At 42.5% G+C, this 18,484-nt stretch overlaps 5 protein-coding genes across 5 annotated transcripts; all 5 read right to left on the reverse strand.

The window, feature by feature from the left end:
- Window positions 1-10,348: 10,348 nt before the first annotated feature.
- Window positions 10,349-11,240, reverse strand: LOC138944142 (uncharacterized). Its single transcript, XM_070315049.1, has 2 exons — window positions 11,145-11,240; window positions 10,349-11,083 (listed from the first exon to the last, which is right to left on the reverse strand). The coding sequence occupies exons 1-2, from the start codon at window positions 11,238-11,240 to the stop codon at window positions 10,349-10,351; spliced, it is 831 nt and encodes a 276-aa protein (XP_070171150.1).
- Window positions 11,241-11,300: 60 nt separating this feature from the next.
- On the reverse strand, window positions 11,301-12,476 carry LOC138944143 (uncharacterized). Its single transcript, XM_070315050.1, has one exon. It carries the CDS (start codon window positions 12,474-12,476, stop codon window positions 11,301-11,303), a length of 1,176 nt encoding a protein of 391 aa, XP_070171151.1.
- An 85-nt stretch (window positions 12,477-12,561) lies between these two features.
- Window positions 12,562-13,494, reverse strand: LOC138944144 (uncharacterized). Its single transcript, XM_070315051.1, has one exon. It carries the CDS (start codon window positions 13,492-13,494, stop codon window positions 12,562-12,564), a length of 933 nt encoding a protein of 310 aa, XP_070171152.1.
- A 1,035-nt stretch (window positions 13,495-14,529) lies between these two features.
- On the reverse strand, window positions 14,530-15,144 carry LOC138944145 (uncharacterized). Its single transcript, XM_070315052.1, has one exon. The coding sequence runs from the start codon at window positions 15,142-15,144 to the stop codon at window positions 14,530-14,532; it is 615 nt and encodes a 204-aa protein (XP_070171153.1).
- A 117-nt stretch (window positions 15,145-15,261) lies between these two features.
- Window positions 15,262-16,611, reverse strand: LOC138944146 (uncharacterized). The gene has a single exon (XM_070315053.1). The coding sequence runs from the start codon at window positions 16,609-16,611 to the stop codon at window positions 15,262-15,264; it is 1,350 nt and encodes a 449-aa protein (XP_070171154.1).
- Between the last annotated feature and the right edge of the window lie 1,873 nt (window positions 16,612-18,484).

The following is an 18,484-nucleotide window of genomic DNA, read 5'->3' on the forward strand; positions in this document are numbered from 1 at the left end:
ATAGATATTATAAAAATATATGTATGTATTGTAGCACGATAAATAACTCAAGGTCTCTCAGGACATTAGTTTATTATTACAAAATAAACAGAGCTTTTGTCACAGGCTTGACGCGTGTCGTCGCCACACACTCTCCTCACCTGCGCCGCCGCGCTACGCTGGCCCGCAGGGCTCCGCGCACGATAAATAGGGCCCTGCGTGCTACAATTCGGCCATTCTGATAAAGGTTTGGCCCCTCAAACTTAAGGTGCTGCGTAACAGAACAGTGGCGCATGGAATCAAAATACGCTTCGGCGCACCGAAAAAATTATAATAATATAAACGAACAAATAAGACTTAAATTGAAAACTAAACTTAAATCTAGATTAGATTGCACGTTTCAAAATACAGGTGTATAACTAAGTACAATATGATATAATGATAGGCTAAATGAATCATGGTAACAATGCCTGAGTAATATAGTAAAATAATTATTTTCGTTTAAGGATCTTTATCAGCCATCCAGGGACGCATGTTACTAACGTCCCATGTGCCGATATATGGTCGTTGAGTGTTTTGGCACCCCGGGGGATCAGAAATAATATATCGATTGTTCCGCAGTATTTTCGAAATTTTGTATGGACCACGGAATTGCGGGATCAGTTTTTTGTTACTACCGGGCGTACTATCAAAGTTACGGATCATAACTAGGTCATCCTCCTCATATTTTCTAGGTGTTTTATGCCGACGATCATAATCTAATTTTTGGCGCTGCTGTGAAAGACGAGTGCGAGTAGCCGCCTGATCACGAATAATGTCGAGATTTCTAGCCGGGGAATCCATAGTGATTTCTAAGAAATCCTTGAGGCGGTCCGTGTAAGGGCCACGTTGCTCGATGCCAAAGATTAACTGACTAGGACTTTTCCCAGTGGACCGGTTGATGGTATTATTAATAGCATATTCTACTTCAGGCAATATCTTATACCATTGTCGGTTCTCTTTATTATTTGATAACTTAGCTATGCAGGGGGCTATAATCCTATTGATGCGCTCGGCCTGACCATTGGCTTGGGGTGATCCTACCGCAATCCTAATGTGTTGAATATCCTTTTCTTTCAAGAAATCTTCGAAGTCTCGCGAGGTAAAAGCACTACCGCGATCGGAAATAACTACTTTGGGTTTATTATAACTTTGGAAAAACTGTTGTAAGCAACAAATAGTTTCTTTTGTATTGGTGGTTTTAGTGGCAAATAGTCTAACGAATTTAGAAAAAGCATCTACGATCAATAAAATATGTTTCTTTATCGACACTTGGTTGTCGACTGGTCCAAAATGATCGATGTGTATGGTCTCAAATGGAAGATTTCCTTTCGGAATTGGATGTAAATATCCCTCAGGTTTACCAGATACAGGCGAAAATGATATACACTTTAGACAATATCGTACATGCTCCTCGCATTTTTCGCGGATTCGGGGGAACCAGTACGTATGTCGAATAGCGTTAATCATCTTACCAGGCCCAACATGGCCCATCTCGTTATGGTAACGAAACAAAACATGTTTTTCCATCCGTTCGGGTACAAGAAATAAAAGATTTACGCCGTGCTTCTTATAAATCAATCCGTTACGCATTTCATATTGTTGATCCTCCGCTGATTCGAGTCTTTTTGCAATATTCTTGATTTTGGAATCTCGGCTCTGTAGGACGACGAGGTTCCACTCAAAGGGATTGTCATCAATCACTAAAACTCCGAAAGATCTGCTCAATGCATCGACGTGAGCCATTTTAGAGCCTGATCTATGTATCACCTTAAAATCAAAGTTTTGGAGTTCGAGGCTCCATCTCGCTATACGAGCATTAATATCGCGTTTTTCTAATGTCTGAGTGACGGCACTGCAGTCTGAAACAATTACAAAAGGTATATCTTGCAAATAAATACGGAACCTACGCAAAGCGTACACAATAGCTAGGGTCTCCAGCTCAAAGCTGTGGTATCGCGCTTCGACTTCAGTAGTCCGTCGACTGAAGTAAAACACGGGATGCATCCTGTTGTCGCTCTGCTTTTGCATCAGAATTGCTCCGAACCCATGAATACTTGCGTCGCAGTGTAACTCCGTACTGGCTTTTGGATTATATACGGCTAAAATCGGTGCTTCTACTAGTTTATTTTTTAACGTTACGAATGCGTTTCTCTCACATTCTCCAAATTTGAAAGCGGTATCCTTTTTAAGAAGGCCATATAGTGGTCGCGCGATAATAGAGAAATCTTTGATGAATCTCCGAAAATACGATGCCAATCCAACAAAAGAATGGGCTTCCTTAATTGTCTTGGGTTCGGGGAAATTCTGCACTGCCATAACACCCCTGTCTGTGGGTTGTATCCCCTCTTTCGACACCTTATATCCTAAATATTCCACCTCTGTATACATAAAAGCACACTTCTCCAGTTTCAGCTCGAGCTTGTTGTTAACTAAAACGGTAAAAATTTTTTTTAAAATTTCAATGTGTGATTCCACTGTTTCGGTGGCGACTAGAATATCGTCTATATAAATAACAATATTGCCATCCCTCATTAATTCCGACATAACTTCATTCACAAATCGTTGAAATAATTGAGGTCCTATCTTAAGGCCGAATGGCATTCTCAAAAACTCGAACTGACCCAAAGGAGTTACAAATGACGTGTACTTTACCGATTCCGGTGCCATCGCAACGTGATAAAAACCATCTTTGAGGTCCAGTGAGCTATAAAAACGTTTGCCTCGCAGCGCATCCAGCTGGTCGTCGATCAAAGGTAGTGGATAATTATCGCGTACTAAAGCCTTGTTCAGCGCTCGATAATCTACGCACATCCTAATATCTCCTGTCTTTTTCCGAGTTAGCACAATTGGGGAAGCATACTCTGAAACACTTTTCCTTATTATATTTCTGTGCAACAGATCATCTAAAATCTGCCGGACTTTTTCTTTTTCTGAAAAACCTAGCCTTCGCGGGCCGAATTGCACAGGTTTATCATCTTTCAGAACTAGGGTAGCTTTTATTTGTACCTCGGGAACCTCTGGTCTGGCGGGTTTTACATAATAATCGCGAAATGTATCCTCAAACAATTTACGAGTACTCACCGGGACATTGCAACTTACATTAATATCAATGCAATTTGACTCATTACAAACAAGTAATATTTCGCTCACCGCTTTATCAAAATCTGGGTTATTTGTCAAACGGTAATTAAAAGACTTTAACGCGTCTCTACCTACCAGTAACGGAACAGACATCGTATTGTCTGATACTACGCCAATAGTTATCGGTTTGCTACATTCATCCATAGTAATATTGGCTTTGACTATTCCTTTTACCTTGAGTTTAGAGTTACTGATGCCACGATATCTATTCCATTCCTGTCCCGGGGGTTGCAAATCTTTACTATTTATTAAACTTTCCTGAATGAGAGTAATCGGGCATCCTGTGTCAATCCTGGCTGTGCATGAAAGTGATGCACCTCCTTGGACCCGTAGATCAGCCATCCTCTGGAATTCGTCTCGATGTTCTCCATATACATCCACGAAATGGATTTCGTCGGCCTCCTCGGGATGGTCGTCACCGTCGGATTTGCTTTCCTCTGATGTCAATTGTTCGCCTTCATTGACTAGACCCACCTGCCAGTCGGTCTTTCTAGTACTCGGAATAATCTTCTTGGTCACGTTCGACTCCTTGAGTTTATTATTTCCAGCAGGGCAGTCCTTCGCGTAATGACCCGCCTCACCACACTGATAACACCTTATAATACCTCTGGTGCTTGGCTTTGGACTATCTTTCAAGGCCGACTTCGGAGAGGCAGTGCTGGGCGTGAAGCTCTTGAAACCTGAGCCTTCACGGCGAGTCTGAAAGGTGTCCTCTAAAGAAATTCGTTGAAACGCTTTCGTCAACTCCTGCACTGTAGAGAAAGAGTGCATCCTCGCCTGATTTTTTAAAGCCTTCGATGGTATCCCCTCGATGATATAATCGACTATTTCTTCTTCTGCAATAGGAACTTTATTTCCCTTGATCACTTTATCGTGACAGTAGTCGCTAAATGATTCCTTCTTCTCCCATACTCGATTCTCAAACTGACGTTTCCTTTCCAATCTGCTCAGGGGCTGGTTAAACATCGTGCCCATTTTCTCCAGCAGCCTATCCACTCTCATTGACAAATGCTCGACTAAAGAAAAATACCAGTCGGCTGCTTTCCCCCGCAGTTTCGAACCGACCAGTACCTTCGCGGCATTTTCGTCAAGCTCATACGTATCCCTCAGTAAATTGACCTGAGCCTTCCATCGTTCGAAATCATCGCCTGAGCCATTGTACTCGCTGAGAAGATCACTGACGTTCTTAATATTTAATGTAGTTCGAGAAACCGTAGACAAACTATTCCTTGGAGACGCTCGTAGCAAGTCATTTTCCCGACGTAAGAGTTCGATCTCTCTTTGCATTATATCGCGTTCTCTAGCTAACAATTCCATTTCTCGTTGAGATAAATTTTCACCTACCGGCGGTATAACCTCTCTTGTCTGCGCCGCCTCCTCTTCCTGGCCGCCGTCCTCAAGGTCATCTTCAACCGGTTGTTGCTGGGCCGCCTCGGTAATCCAAGCCCCGGAAGGATCCGCCTGCTGTAGCCTTGCAATTAATTCAACTTTACGTCCATATGTAGGCAATTTATGTTGCCGCAAAATATTTTTTAGCTGTGCCACGCTAAGTGCTTCCGGATCCATCCTAAATACAATAGTTCGCAAATGAGTATATTTCTTTTTATCGCGCGCACCTAGCTGCGTTAAGAAAACTATTATTTTTATTGCACGGATACGCCCTTCTCACGCTCCTCCTCGATGGACCACGCACACGGCAGCTCTAACCTCAATGGGTCCTTTGTCCCGCACGCACACAGCAGTACTAGATTCTTTATCCCACTTCTGAATTTGTAGCACGATAAATAACTCAAGGTCTCTCAGGACATTAGTTTATTATTACAAAATAAACAGAGCTTTTGTCACAGGCTTGACGCGTGTCGTCGCCACACACTCTCCTCACCTGCGCCGCCGCGCTACGCTGGCCCGCAGGGCTCCGCGCACGATAAATAGGGCCCTGCGTGCTACAGTATGCACAAAAATATTATATTATTTGTTATACTATTACAATACAACATAAGAAGTTTAATATTAATTCCACACTTAAACTTTTTAATTCCATATTTAACGACATTAGATTATTGAATTTTCAATATATTTTATTGCACTTTCTTCTTTTAAATCTTTTGTCAAATTTATGTCTATACTCAGAATAAATAATATGTGTAAAAAAAAAAGATACATTATGAGCGCAAATGTCAAATTAACAGAAGAGATTTTAAAAATAAATATCATAAAATATAATATATAGTAAAATTTTTCAATGCTCATATAAATAGATCACTGAAACAAGTGATCCAAGTCATTTCTAACATTGTGAGAAAACAAATAATTTAAGCATTGCACTTAAAAAATTAGTCTCAATTTCTTTAATTTAGAAGATTTTAAGTTAATTTTAGATTCAAATAATTAGATTACAATTTACTTGAATACAATTTATAAATTAATGTTTCTCTAACAATCTTAAGAATGTGACTTGGATCATTTTTGTTCTAAATCACTCATATATTGTTATATATATATATATATATATATATATATATATACAGGGTGTAACTATACAAACGCATATGGACAACACTATCAGATACAGAACAATAATTCAAATCGAAAAGTCCTGAACCATTTTTTGATCTGAGCTTTCTTTTCGTTGTTATGTGATGTTAAAGTTAGCTAATCAGCGCCTGTCTATACACCAGAAAGCCGTCTCCCTACTCCGACCCCGTATCTTCTCTGTTTTCCGTTGTAGACAAGCGCTGATTAGTTAACTTTAACATCATATAACAACGAAAAGAAAGCTCAAATCAAAAAATGGTTCAGGACTTTTCGATTTAAATTGTTGTTCTGTATCTGATAGTATTGTCCATATGCGTTTGTTTAGTTACACCCAGTATATATATAAATTATCTATTAGAATCAAAATTTTTATGTTAAACGTTTGTACAATAGCTACTATATATATTTTTTAAACGCAAAATATTGTAGTTTTATTTTATTTTAAATTACTATGTAATGCATAAAATAAAAGCAAAACTGTATCGCTAAATAAAATGAACTCTTTTCTATTTTTTTTTGTTACAACTGTCCTGATAAGTATATTTTAGAAATGATAAAATTGATAGAGAAAGAATTTTGACATAAGGTAAAAAAGAAAAGTTTATAATGTTGGTATAATAGAAGATTGTGGAAAGGCATGAAAAGAAAAACTACTTACTACTTCGTTTCCGTTTTCCATTTTTATCTTTCTGGCCATTTTTATCTTTCTGAATTTCGTGGCAATCTATATGATTTGATGATGTTGTTATATCTGAAATAATAATTTATTTTGTAACCTTCAAAAATAATAAATTAAGAGTAATTATACAAAAACACAAAATATACAAAATGTAAAAATATTGAATTTCCAATTAATATTTTATATTTTTTATATTATATTCATATATTATTGTTCGGAATTGCGCCAAGCGAGCGTTCGCAAGTTACCGCGATACTCCATTTGCGTGACGTAAGATTACGCACACGCGCTGTATCCTGCGTAAGGAGCGCGTGTCACGCATCGGCGCACGATATTAGGAGCGCCCAATGATCGGCGCCCACTGACGCGCGAGAAAAATACGCCGCTTTGCGATTCGCGGAATCGGTCTCCGAATTTCTGGAAGGTTCTCATCCGCGCACTCCGGATGTGAATTGACGGTTGCGCAAGGAGGAACCTTCTAGGAAGAAAGAAAAAAGGGGCAGAGCACGTGGCCCAAATCAATCGCTCGCAAGAATTCGATACGGATCCTTCGCAGCCTTCGCTTATCGACAATACTGAAACGAATAAGTACCTCGGCAATTAACTCGGACTTGAATATTGAAATGCGGATTAGAATTGTACTTGATAAAGGTTTATTTAATTCATTAAAGAAGCGTACACAAAAACTCGAGTAGTTTATTGTGGACCACAGGTTCCGCACTTCCTCGAACAATTATATTATTATATTTATATTATTATTGTATTTATTTTACTATCATTATTATTATGATTGTATATCTACTTAAACATTACTTTAATTACCTATTTCATCATTGTTAAAACTAATATTTTCTTCTGAATTAGTTTCCTTTTCGAGTTCTATATCCGATTCCATATCAGATTCATCGTTTGAATCCTGTGCGTTTGTATACTTATATCTTGTACATTTCCTTGTACAGCTTCTAAATATTGAGATATTTTAAGGATATCTCTGCTCGCTAGTGGTTGTCTGTAATGATCTCTATGTATTTTATCCGCGTGACCCATAAATGTAGCAAGATCCGTAACATCAGTGTCATTGAGGTTTAACTGAATGCAATGTGTGGCTATATATTTACGCAATGTTATACCACGCAGAGTAGTTGAATGAGTGGCGTTACAATCTTTTGCGAATTTCCGCATTAAAACACTAGGCTCTAAGGTATCTGTATCTATGTTTGTTCAAACCAGGTAATCCAAAATAAGGATTTTTTTGGGGTATATCAGCTTCTTTTCGAAATTTCAAAATTAAATTAACGCATTCGAAAAGATCATTTGATAATAAAACGAGTACAGTACGACCTAATTTTCCCCTTATACAGAATCGAACATATTTTTGTGCAATTTCTTTGTCATTCACCGATAATGAGTTATATATATCAGTGTACATATTTTCATTTAGTTTTTCATAATTTTCGAAATCTTGAATAAGGGCTCGTTCTACTTCTCCTGCTCGTCGTCTATTAAAGACATGTATTGAAGTTAATGTCACTTTTGCCAGAGAAAGCCATTTGTTATATGAAAAAGATTCTTTTAAGGCTGCGTAAGCTTCTGTTCTTTTTTTCGCCAAATATGTATACAATATTTGGATATCTTCCAATGACGGAAGATTGATCTTTTTATGTCTTTTATAAATGGATTGTGTCTCTAAGACAGTTTTGTTAACACTCGTGCCAACATCTACAAGTAATAATTTTAAAAAATCTTTAACTAATTTCTTTTTCGTTTCATCTTCTCTCTTGATACATTCTGTAATGAGAAGATTACCTATATGTTTAACAAAGGTTGACAAATTAGCCGCTACTGCAGGAGTTTTATAAAGTTGTTTTTCATTATTGTATCCAGCTACTATATTAATTGCAAAAATACAATCATCATATACTTTTGGATGATAGAGTGACTGGAAATCGTCTATATTTTTATTTATTTCCTTCAATGCCAAAAAGAAACGTCCAAGGACGCGCAATCGTGCTCTTATTATATCATGTTGATGTTGGAATTTATATTTGATTCACAATTTATTAGCATATAAGATCAACAATTCATCATATCTCAGAATTCGTGTAACTATATCATCTCGCATTACTGGAAACACCATATTTCTTAAAGTCTCATTTGCCAGTTGATGTATTCTGCCTGTAATTTTTCTGCCCATAACCATAATGCTTTTATTCTTTCGAAAATCTTTGTTCAAACATTTTCGAGCGTGATAGCGTATTGTACTTTTGGCAAAAAAAACCTTTACATTTCGCACAAGCAATAAAATCAGTTGCAGTTTTATTAACTTTTTCATTCGGACGTCTGGATACAATAAGTTTCCCAGTATTAAGTTCGGAATTCGTATTAAATTTAAAGTTACCCATCTTTCGTATGGTATTTATTATTTCTTTCCTTTCCGGATTTTTTTTTGGCAGAATGACAAATTTTTTTACTTCAGGTTCATTATAATGTACTGTTTCCAAATGACGTGCCAGTTGCGATTGCAACTTCATGCAAAAAGTGCAACAGTTTCGTTTGATTGATTTTATCTTAGAGTTTTCAACATACATTAGTTCGTCATTGCATGAACCAACAATATTAATTTCTGATGCATTAAAACTAGAAGCGGATAATATCGTTTTGTTTGAAACATTATTTTGTGAAGATTCATTATTATGTGAACTTTGTTCTGAAGGTACATATTCTGATTCTTTGTCGCTACATTCTTTCTCGTTATCTAATAAAAAAAATTAGTTAAACATGTAAAACGGATTCTGATATGTAACGGATACAATTCCGTTGACGTTAAAAAATATATATATACAATCAATGTACTGTATAATGTATGCTTCTTCAATATTCATCAATATTCATTAATCAGATCTATGCTATCAAGATGCAAAAAATTACTAAGAAAATAACAGAGTTGCGGTATTCAAATTTTTTTAAACATATATTTAAAGAAATATTAAATATATTATAAAAAGAATAAGAATATTATTAGTAAACATTACTCGATATTTTTACTTTACACATGCAGCAAAATAAATATTATGAGAGCAATGTCCATTTTATATATTATATACTTTTATATATTTTATATCTTTATATACCTTTATATATTTTATATATTATATATCTTTATATATTTATTATATTTTTCTTATATTATCATAGATTATATAATCTGTCCAATTTGTTTCTTTAAAAAACTGAAGAGTAGCTATAAGAGCTAAAAAATAATTGATACGCACCATATAATGTAAGAATATCGATAGTTCTTTCATTCGTGGCATCTTGTTGACACATAGATAATATGCGTGTATCTCCTGCATCTTCCGATAGCTCTTCTAAACATAAGTATTATTTCTTATAAAATATAATTAGATGGTATATGTTGAATAATGTACCAGAGGAGTCTCTGGTTTCGAGGGGTGTCGGAAAGAACACTTAGAGTCCACGCACACGTACGTTGGTCCAAGCCGCACCTCGCGAATATTCGCACTTACACTCAATTCGATGATTGTCTGCCGGTTGATAATGTCCTTTCGTGCACTGAGATTCTTGCGAACACCGTGAGATTGATTTCTAGATCCGATCCGAATAGCAACCAAATTCCGAGAGCTTTGTCGATTTTTCCAAAGACAGCGTGCGCTATGAAAGACCGTTACTCGAGGAATGCTCGAGGATCACCGGAAGGGTCGATATCGACGCAGGAGCGCGGAAAAGCTCCTGAGAGCTTGATTATGATTGGCTGATAGCGTGGTGTGATGCTGATTGGATTGATAAGACCGGCATCGGGATTGGATTGAGGTCGCGTATGAGAGAGAAAAGGAAGAGAGAAAGAACACTAAAGAGAAGGACTAGAGTGAGTAAGATGATGGTGATGAGATTGCGCAAAAGTCGCGATATTTTCTGAACATTCCGCCCGCCTTCTACAACAGCGTTGAAGAATTATGCTATTGGTGATGGTGAGGCCGAATCCGTTGCTGGTTGCTCTGTGGGTGAGGGTTGATCTGGTGTCGTCGGAAGCACTGCCAACTTGGTGATAGGCCGCTTGAGTTCTGTTGTGGCCGTCTTGAGGGTGACCACTCTGCAGAGACCGTCCGAGCCAAGATGAAGCTGTGTGACCCGAGCAAGAGGCCATTTTGATGGGGGGAATCTCTCATCCGTGAGAAGTACCAGAGAGCCGACCTTGATTTGTGTGGAGGGATGATGCCATTTCGATATCGCTAGCTGACGTTGAAGACATTCAGCTGACCAACGTGACCAGAAATGCTGGAATTGTTGCTGAATGAGCTGCCACCGGGATAACCTTGGGAGGGGCACAGCGGAGAGAGATGGCTCCGGAATTGTAGTTGGCGCTGCCCCGATGATGAAGTGCCCGGGGGTGAGGGCTGCTAGGTCTTCCGGGTCGTCAGAAAGTGGACACAATGGCCTGGAGTTGAGGACTGCCTCGATTTGAACTAGAACAGTCGTAAGTTCTTCATAGGTTAGGGCAGTCTCGCCTATAGTTCTTCGCAGATGATGCTTGACCGATTTGACAGCGGCTTCCCATTTACCGCCGAAGTGAGGGGCTGCTGGAAAATTGAAGACCCAAGTGGTGCCGTCATGGGTCAGTAGCTGAGCGAGTTCCGAGAATTCCTTTGATCCCGCATTGAATAGCCGCTTAAAAGATGTATCTGCCCCCTGAAAATTGGTTCCACAGTCGCTAAAAAGAGTTTGGCAGATACCGCGCCGTCCCGTTAACCGCCGATACGCTGCGATGAATCCGTCTGTCGAGTAGTCCGTCACTGCCTCCAGGTGAACCGCCGAAGTTGAGAAGCAAACAAAGATGGCTAACCATCCCTTGTGACACTTAGCCCCTCGTCCTCACCAAGTTTTAAGAGTGAGGGGGCCGGCGTAATCAACCCCTGTGTTGAGGAAGGGACGAGATGGCGTAATGCGAGATGATGGCAGTTGACCCATGAGTTGCTGTGCCCTTACGCCTCGTTGTCGAGCACACCGAACGCAGCGGAGATCTTACTGGAGCTCGGCCACCAACGATCCAGTAAGCCTGGCGAAGATAAGTCAAGGTTACCTGAGTTCCGCCGTGAAGAGTCCTTAGATGGGCGTCCGATATAATGAGTCGGGACAGATATGAATCCCGTGGTAAGATGGCTGGGTGCTTGCATTCAGAGTCCAATTGAGAATGCTTGAGTCGGCCTCCGACTCTGAGGATGCCCGAATGATCGATGAAGGCCGTAAACTTGGCGAGAGGATGAGACCTTGACAAGTGTGCTCCGCTTGAGATGAGTGTCAGTTCCGATGAGAAGTACGCCGATTGGACTGACCGAATCCAATATAGTCGTGAAACTTCCAGATCTGCAGGTGTGAGAGGTGTGGCCAAAGAAGACTGTGGTATGCCTTTGAGGATCGCGCAACACCGTTGACAGTGAGCCGTAATCCGAAGAAGCCATCTGAGCGATGAGTAACGATAGAGAAGCTCCCAGAGGTGGTGTTGCCTTATTGTTGAGGAGGTGAGAAGAAGCCCGGGCCGCTCCTCAAGAGTCGCCGCCGAATCTAGCTGTGATATCGTGCTTGGCCAATGTTGAGGAGACTGTGCTAGCCATGAGGGACCGTTCCACCAAAGATGATGCCGAGAGAGTTGCGTGGAAGAGACGGCGAGAAGCACAGTCTGCTGGATTCTCCTTGCCGGGAATAAACCGCCAATGGCCCTGAGGTACGCGTTCTTGAATTGCCGCCACTCGATTCCGAACGAAGTCTTTCCAGCGAGAAGGATGACTGTTGATCTAGGTGAGCGATACTGATGATCCGTCCACAGGTAGATTGGTACCTCCGCGAGTTCTAGTGTTCGTTGAACATAGCTGATGAGACGAGAGAGTAGAACCGCCGCCGTGAGTTCCAGCCGGGGAATGGTGAGCCGTTTGAGAGGTGCGACCTTGGTTTTGACGCAGACCAGTGTGATGATTGACTCTGTCATGTGATGGGTGACCTTGATGTAAACTGCAGCCGCCATGGCAAGTTGCGAAGCATCCGAAAATCCATGAAGTTCGACCGTGGCTGACGGCGTGAGAGCCATCCACCGAGGAATCGTGATGGAAGTCAGGGCCGACTGCTCTGAACGGAAGAGCGTCCACCGATCTCGAAGTTGCGGCGAGAGACAGTCATCCCAGCCGACCTTTTCCGGCCACAGTTCCTGGAGGAGTCTTCGCCCTGATGATTACCGGAGATAAGAATCCCAAAGGATCAAACAGTTGCGCTACTTCCGACAGTATGGTCCGTTTGGTGATGACGGGCCGGTTGGAGGCCTTGCTCTGGAAGACGAACTGATCTGAGTGAGGCTGCCATGTGAGTCCCAAAATCTTACCCTGCGTGTTAGCGAACGAGTGAGGCTCTACTGCTGCGCCGTCCCTAGGGAGAGCCCGAAACAGCTCCGGATGATTACTTTGCCACTTCGCCAAAGGAAAGCCGCCCGCCATGCAGAGGTTTACTAGTTGGTGAGCGATAGAGATCAGCTCAGGAAGAGTGTCAGCGCCACCGCAGATGTCGTCCACATACCGTCCCTTGAGGAGAGGGGGGACCGCCAGAGGATAATTCCTACCTTCGTCTTCGACAAGTTGAAGGAGGACGCGAACAGCTAAGAAGGGGGCTGATCGTGTGTCGTACGTGACCGTCGTGAGTTGGTACGGGATGATGTTGAGTTGATCGTCGACCCAAAGGATCCGTTGGAGATCCCAATCGTCTGAATGAACCTGAATTTGGCGGAACATCTTGGTGATATCCGTGATAAAAATGTACCGGTGTCGTCGCACCCAGAGTAAGATATCTGAGATGTCTAGTTGGAGGTTCGCACCCGTGTGCAGAATGTCGTTGAGAGAAGATCCCGTGCTGGTAAGGCTGGACCCATTGAATACCACTCTTAATTTGGTGGTGATACTGTCACCCTTAAGGACTCCATGGTGAGGGAGGTAGAACACCGGTGATGGTTCTGGAGTGGAGGGGGAAACCCTGACCATGTGCTGAAGCTCTTCGTACTCCCGAATAAATGATGAGTACAAATTCTGGTAGGTCGGATCCGTTGAGAGGCGCCGTAGCATGCGTTGCAGGCAACGTTGAGCAGTTGTTCGCGACTCCCCTAGATGGCTGGTCTGGAACTTGAGGGGGAGCCGTACGACATAACGCCCAGGGGAGTGGTGCACTTGGACACAGTATAATTGGACACGGTGCAAATGGACACGAGATTTTGCACACGGTTCAATTGGACACAGTAATTTCGGATACAGTAGCTTTTGGACACATAAGAAAATACGCATCGTTTACTTGGACACCGCTCAATTGGACACTGTTCATTTGGACACCGTTCGTTTGGACACAGAAAGATGCGCACCGTTCATTTGCCCACCGTTCGTTTGGACACCAAAATTTGATTTAAATTATACGACGTAATCCACACCAAATTTTTGTTTTAAATAAGAAATAGGTTTGGGTTAGGTTATATCTTCCGGAAGTGGAGCCCCCCCGCAGGGGGGGCGGAACCCACTGTATCCATGCATGACATCCAAATATGCGAAAGGCTAAACAAAGTGCTAAAAGCAATGTAAAATTAATGACATCAGTATCAGAGATATATAAGTATGAATATATTTTATTTTGACAGATATTATAACCTTCAAATGTATCTCCTTTTCACGATTTCATATTTTACATAGATTTACCAGTATAAAGTGTTATAAGAATACTGATTATATTTTGCCAAAATGATTTTTATTTCTCTCCATCTGTTACATATTCAAACAAACAGTGCGCATGTTTTTGTGTACAAATGAACGGTGTCCAAACGAACGGTGGGCAAATGAACGGTGTCCAAACGAACGGTGGGCAAATAACGGTGTCCAAACGAACGGTGCGCATCTTTCTGTGTCCAAACGAACGGTGTCCAAATGAACAGTGTCCTATTGAGCGGTGTCCAAGTAAACGATGCGTATTTTCTTATGTGTCCAAAAGCTACTGTATCCAAAATTACTGTGTCCAAATGCACTGTGTCCAATTGAACCGTGTGCACAATCTCGTGTCCATTTGTAACGTGTCCATTTGCACCGTGTCCAATTGTACTGTGTCCAAGTGAAGGCCACTCAACGCCCAGCACTATCTCGCGAATGAGTGTCCTTGAAATGAGTTTCGCACTCCTCTTCGTCAGGGTTGAGCTGAGTTGCGGAGAATGAGGGAACCTCTTCTTGAATCCAGAACTTTGTGAGCAGGTCGTGAAGCTCATGATCCACCGCGACATGATGAGAACTATGAGCTGTGGCCGATGGTGTAGAGGTCGGACCGAGGACAATCCATCCAAAAATTGTGAGTTGAGCGATGGGCTGGTCCTCCGACCCTTTAATGATATCGGGCTGGATGAACAGACCGTAGGTGTCGGCACCAAGGATTAAGTCTATTGGTCCGGGGATGAGAAAATCCGGATCCGCCAGCTGGAGCCCGTGAAGGTGAGGCCAACTATGCTCTGCTGTCGCTATAGACGGTAGTGAGGTTGTCAAATTCTTGAGGATGTAAGCTGTAACCTTGATGGATCGCGGAGAGTAAATTGAGTTAAGTGTTAGGGGGACGACACCCCGAGTTTGCTCCGACTGAGATCCGCCAATACCTATGATGGGGACAGAGGCGTGCCGTCGAGGTACCTGAAGGGTTTTGATAAGTTGTCCAGAAGCAAAGGTGAGTTCCAATCCGGGATCGATGAGCATCCTGACCGAGTGAGGCGAGCCGCCAGGTGATCGGATGATGGCGCAACAGGTAGCGAGTAAGACTGCTGGACGAGTGAGAGCTGCCGAATGACATGGAGCGAGGACTACGTGCGTGAGTCATTCCGAAGCCGCTGATGTGGTGCTCTCATTTGGTGAGGCTAGCGCCGGCGTCTGTGGAGCTGCGGTTGAGGAGGTTACCCTGCCTTGTGTAGCTGACCGACGTGGGGGCGGTTGATCATCCATGTGTATCATGGTATGATGTTTGTTGCCGCAGTCTCTGCACCTCTTGGAGTTTTGGCAGGCGAGTGCGTTATGCCTGCCCAAGCAGTTAAAGCAGAGTCGACGGTCGATGACTATGTTGCGCCGCAGATGAGGAGACATATCTCTGAAACGAGGACAAGAGACAATGTAATGAGGACCAGAGCACAGTGCACATCCAGAGGTCTCCGAATTCCCAGAGGGGGGTGAGATGGCCACATGAGCGGTGGCCGTAGATGGTTTGCTGCTGTGTCGTAATGCCGGGGACGCGGGGTTGTCCGATGGAGAGACGCTCAAAGTTCCGAATTCCATACTTTCCATGGCTCGAGCACGGCCGGTGAGAAATGTGCGAATGTCCTTGTACGATGGGGGGTCCGTAGTGGAGCCAAGCTTGACCTCCCATGCCTCTCGAGTACTTGGGTCGAGCCGCTGGACAGTTAGGTGAACCAAAAGATGATCCCAGTGTTGCACAGGGGCTCCGAGAGACTCCAAGGCATTGAGCGCTTCCGTTGTGGTCTTGAGGAGTGTGTTAAGCTCCTTGGCGGACCGCTGGGAGATGGTCTTAGTGCGGAATAATCTGTCCACCTGGGCCGAAATGAGAAGCCGCTTGTTTTCAAAGCGACTAACAAGCAAGTCCCAAGCGGAGGCGAATGAGTCCTCTGACACTGGGAGGTTGGAGATAAGTTGAGCTGCCTCGTCCATGAGCCTGGTCCGAAGATAATGCATTTTTTCCACGTTGGAGATGTCAGCATTCCTGCCGACCAGCGATGAGAATAAGTTGTGGAATGGCCTCCACGCTGAGAAGTCACCCGAGAACTGTGGCAGAGTTATCTTTGGAAGATGCCGTCGCGCTGATGTCTGCCCGCCCATTGAGAGGTTGGCTAACTGCGAGCCAGAGAGAGGATGAGTCCGTTCCTTTTCGTCAATCTGCGTGAGCAATGCGGCTTTTGCGTCAGCATAATACAAAAGACACTGATCGTATATCTTTTTTTGAAAGTAATCGTGATCCAGGAGTTCAGCCTTGGATTCCGCCATTCGCTCGTGAGTCGCTTCAAACTTTTGCCAATTGTTGTCTATGAGGTCGAGTTTCACCCTGAGCATTTGCAGTTGGAGAGTGGGGAACGTCGGTTCCTTACACTCGAAAGCCACCGATTTGATGTAGGTGTACCGATTCAGCTGCAGAGAGAATCTTGCTTCGAGATTGGACATGATGAGTGATGCTTGTTTTGTCCGATGATTTCCAATTGATTAAATTCACTGAAGAGAGAGTGTCCGATGAGCCGTGCGTCTCCGAGGGTGAGAAAGAGAGGTCCGTATCCCGCACACGAGACTCACAAGATGGCCTGGGAGAGAGCGAGTCAAAGCACCGCGTGGCCACGGGAGCGAGAGAGAGCGCCTGGTGGCGTCGCGGAGATCCGTTGCCGAGCGCCCGAATCCGTCCGAGCGTCGCCGAACACGCACGAGGAACCGAGCCCGACGGAAGTCAGAGCAAGAGAGAAAGCACGACACGGATCGTTCTCGAACATTCGCCGTTAGCACGTGGAGAGCACACACTCGAATTTCTACGTCCGCGAACAGATATGTTCTTTCAGATTCACTGAGGAGGGAGTGTGCGATGAGCCGTCCGTATCCCGCGCACGAGGCTCACAAGATGGCCGCTGAGAGGGTGAGCCTGAGCACGTGTCGTAGAGATCCGTTACCGAGCGCCCGAGTCCGTCCGAGTGTCGCCGAACACGCACGAGCAACCGAGCCCGACGGAAGTCAGAGCGAGAGAGGAAGCACGACACGGATCGTTCTCGAACTTTCGCCGTTAGCACGTGGAAAGCACACAACCGAATTTCTACGCCCGCACACAGATATGTTCGTTACCGCACCCACCAATCCGGCTCGAAAGACCAAAAAGTGTTGAATAATGTACCAGAGGAGTCTCTGGTTTCGGGGGGTGTCGGGAAGAACACTTAGAGTCCACGCACACGTACGTTGGTCCGAGTCGCACCTCGCGAATATTCGCACTTACACTCAATTCGATGATTGTCTGCCGGTTGATAATGTCCTTTCGTGCACTGAGATTCTTGCGAACACCGTGAGATTGATTTCTAGATCCGATCCGAATAGCAATCAAATTCCGAGAGCTTTGTCGATTTTTTCAAAGACAGCGTGCGCTATGAAAGACCGTTACTCGAGGAATGCTCGAGGATCACCGGAAGGGTCGATATCGACGCAGGAGCGCGGAAAAGCTCCTAAGAGCTTGATTATGATTGGCTGATAGCGTGGTGTAATGCTGATTGGATTGATAAGACCGGCATCGGGATTGGATTGAGGTCGCGTATGAGAGAGAAAAGGAAGAGAGAAAGAACACTAAAGAGAAGGACTAGAGTGAGTAAGATGATGGTGATAAGATTGCGCAAAAGTCGCGATATTTTCTGAACAGTATATATAATCCGAAAAAAATTAATTATAAAAGATGTCGAAAATGTAAAAAACATTACTTGCAAAAAAGTAATTATAAAGAATGTCGAAAATGTAAAAAACCATTACTTGCAAAAAAGCAACATAATCTAAAAATATTTTATTACTATCGAAAAATATTCAAAGAACTTCTTTGCAGAGAGAAAACCATTGATGCTACATTAAAATAAATATTTTATATTAAATGGGATTAACGTTACAAAATAACAGTAACGATATGTATTATGTCGGTACTACTATAATATTCCTGAAATATTTTATTTATTATATCGTGTTTCGTGTTTTCAATTGATCTCCTTACTTTTCAGATATCTCTCTAGTTATATGCTTGAGTTATACATACCAGTAGTGCTGAATCTTAATTTCTTAACACATTTCTCTATATTATCAGATTTGGATCCATCATATGCAACTATAAACATAAGAAAAATTGTTTTATACCACAAACTAAAATTTAAAAAAATTTTTTAATTTTTACTGATTACAAAAATAAAACAACATGTTTTGCTATTGTAATCCGTAAAATATTGTCTATCGTATTACATTTGGTCCGTAACAAGTAAGAAAGTAGGTACATATATTACAATATTAAACATATTATATGCAAAATTTT

This window comes from Polyergus mexicanus, unplaced genomic scaffold, assembly GCF_030449975.1.
Source record: "Polyergus mexicanus isolate NDT 795.1 unplaced genomic scaffold, iyPolMexi1.0 SCAF_99, whole genome shotgun sequence".
Taxonomy (NCBI): Eukaryota; Metazoa; Arthropoda; class Insecta; order Hymenoptera; family Formicidae; genus Polyergus; species Polyergus mexicanus.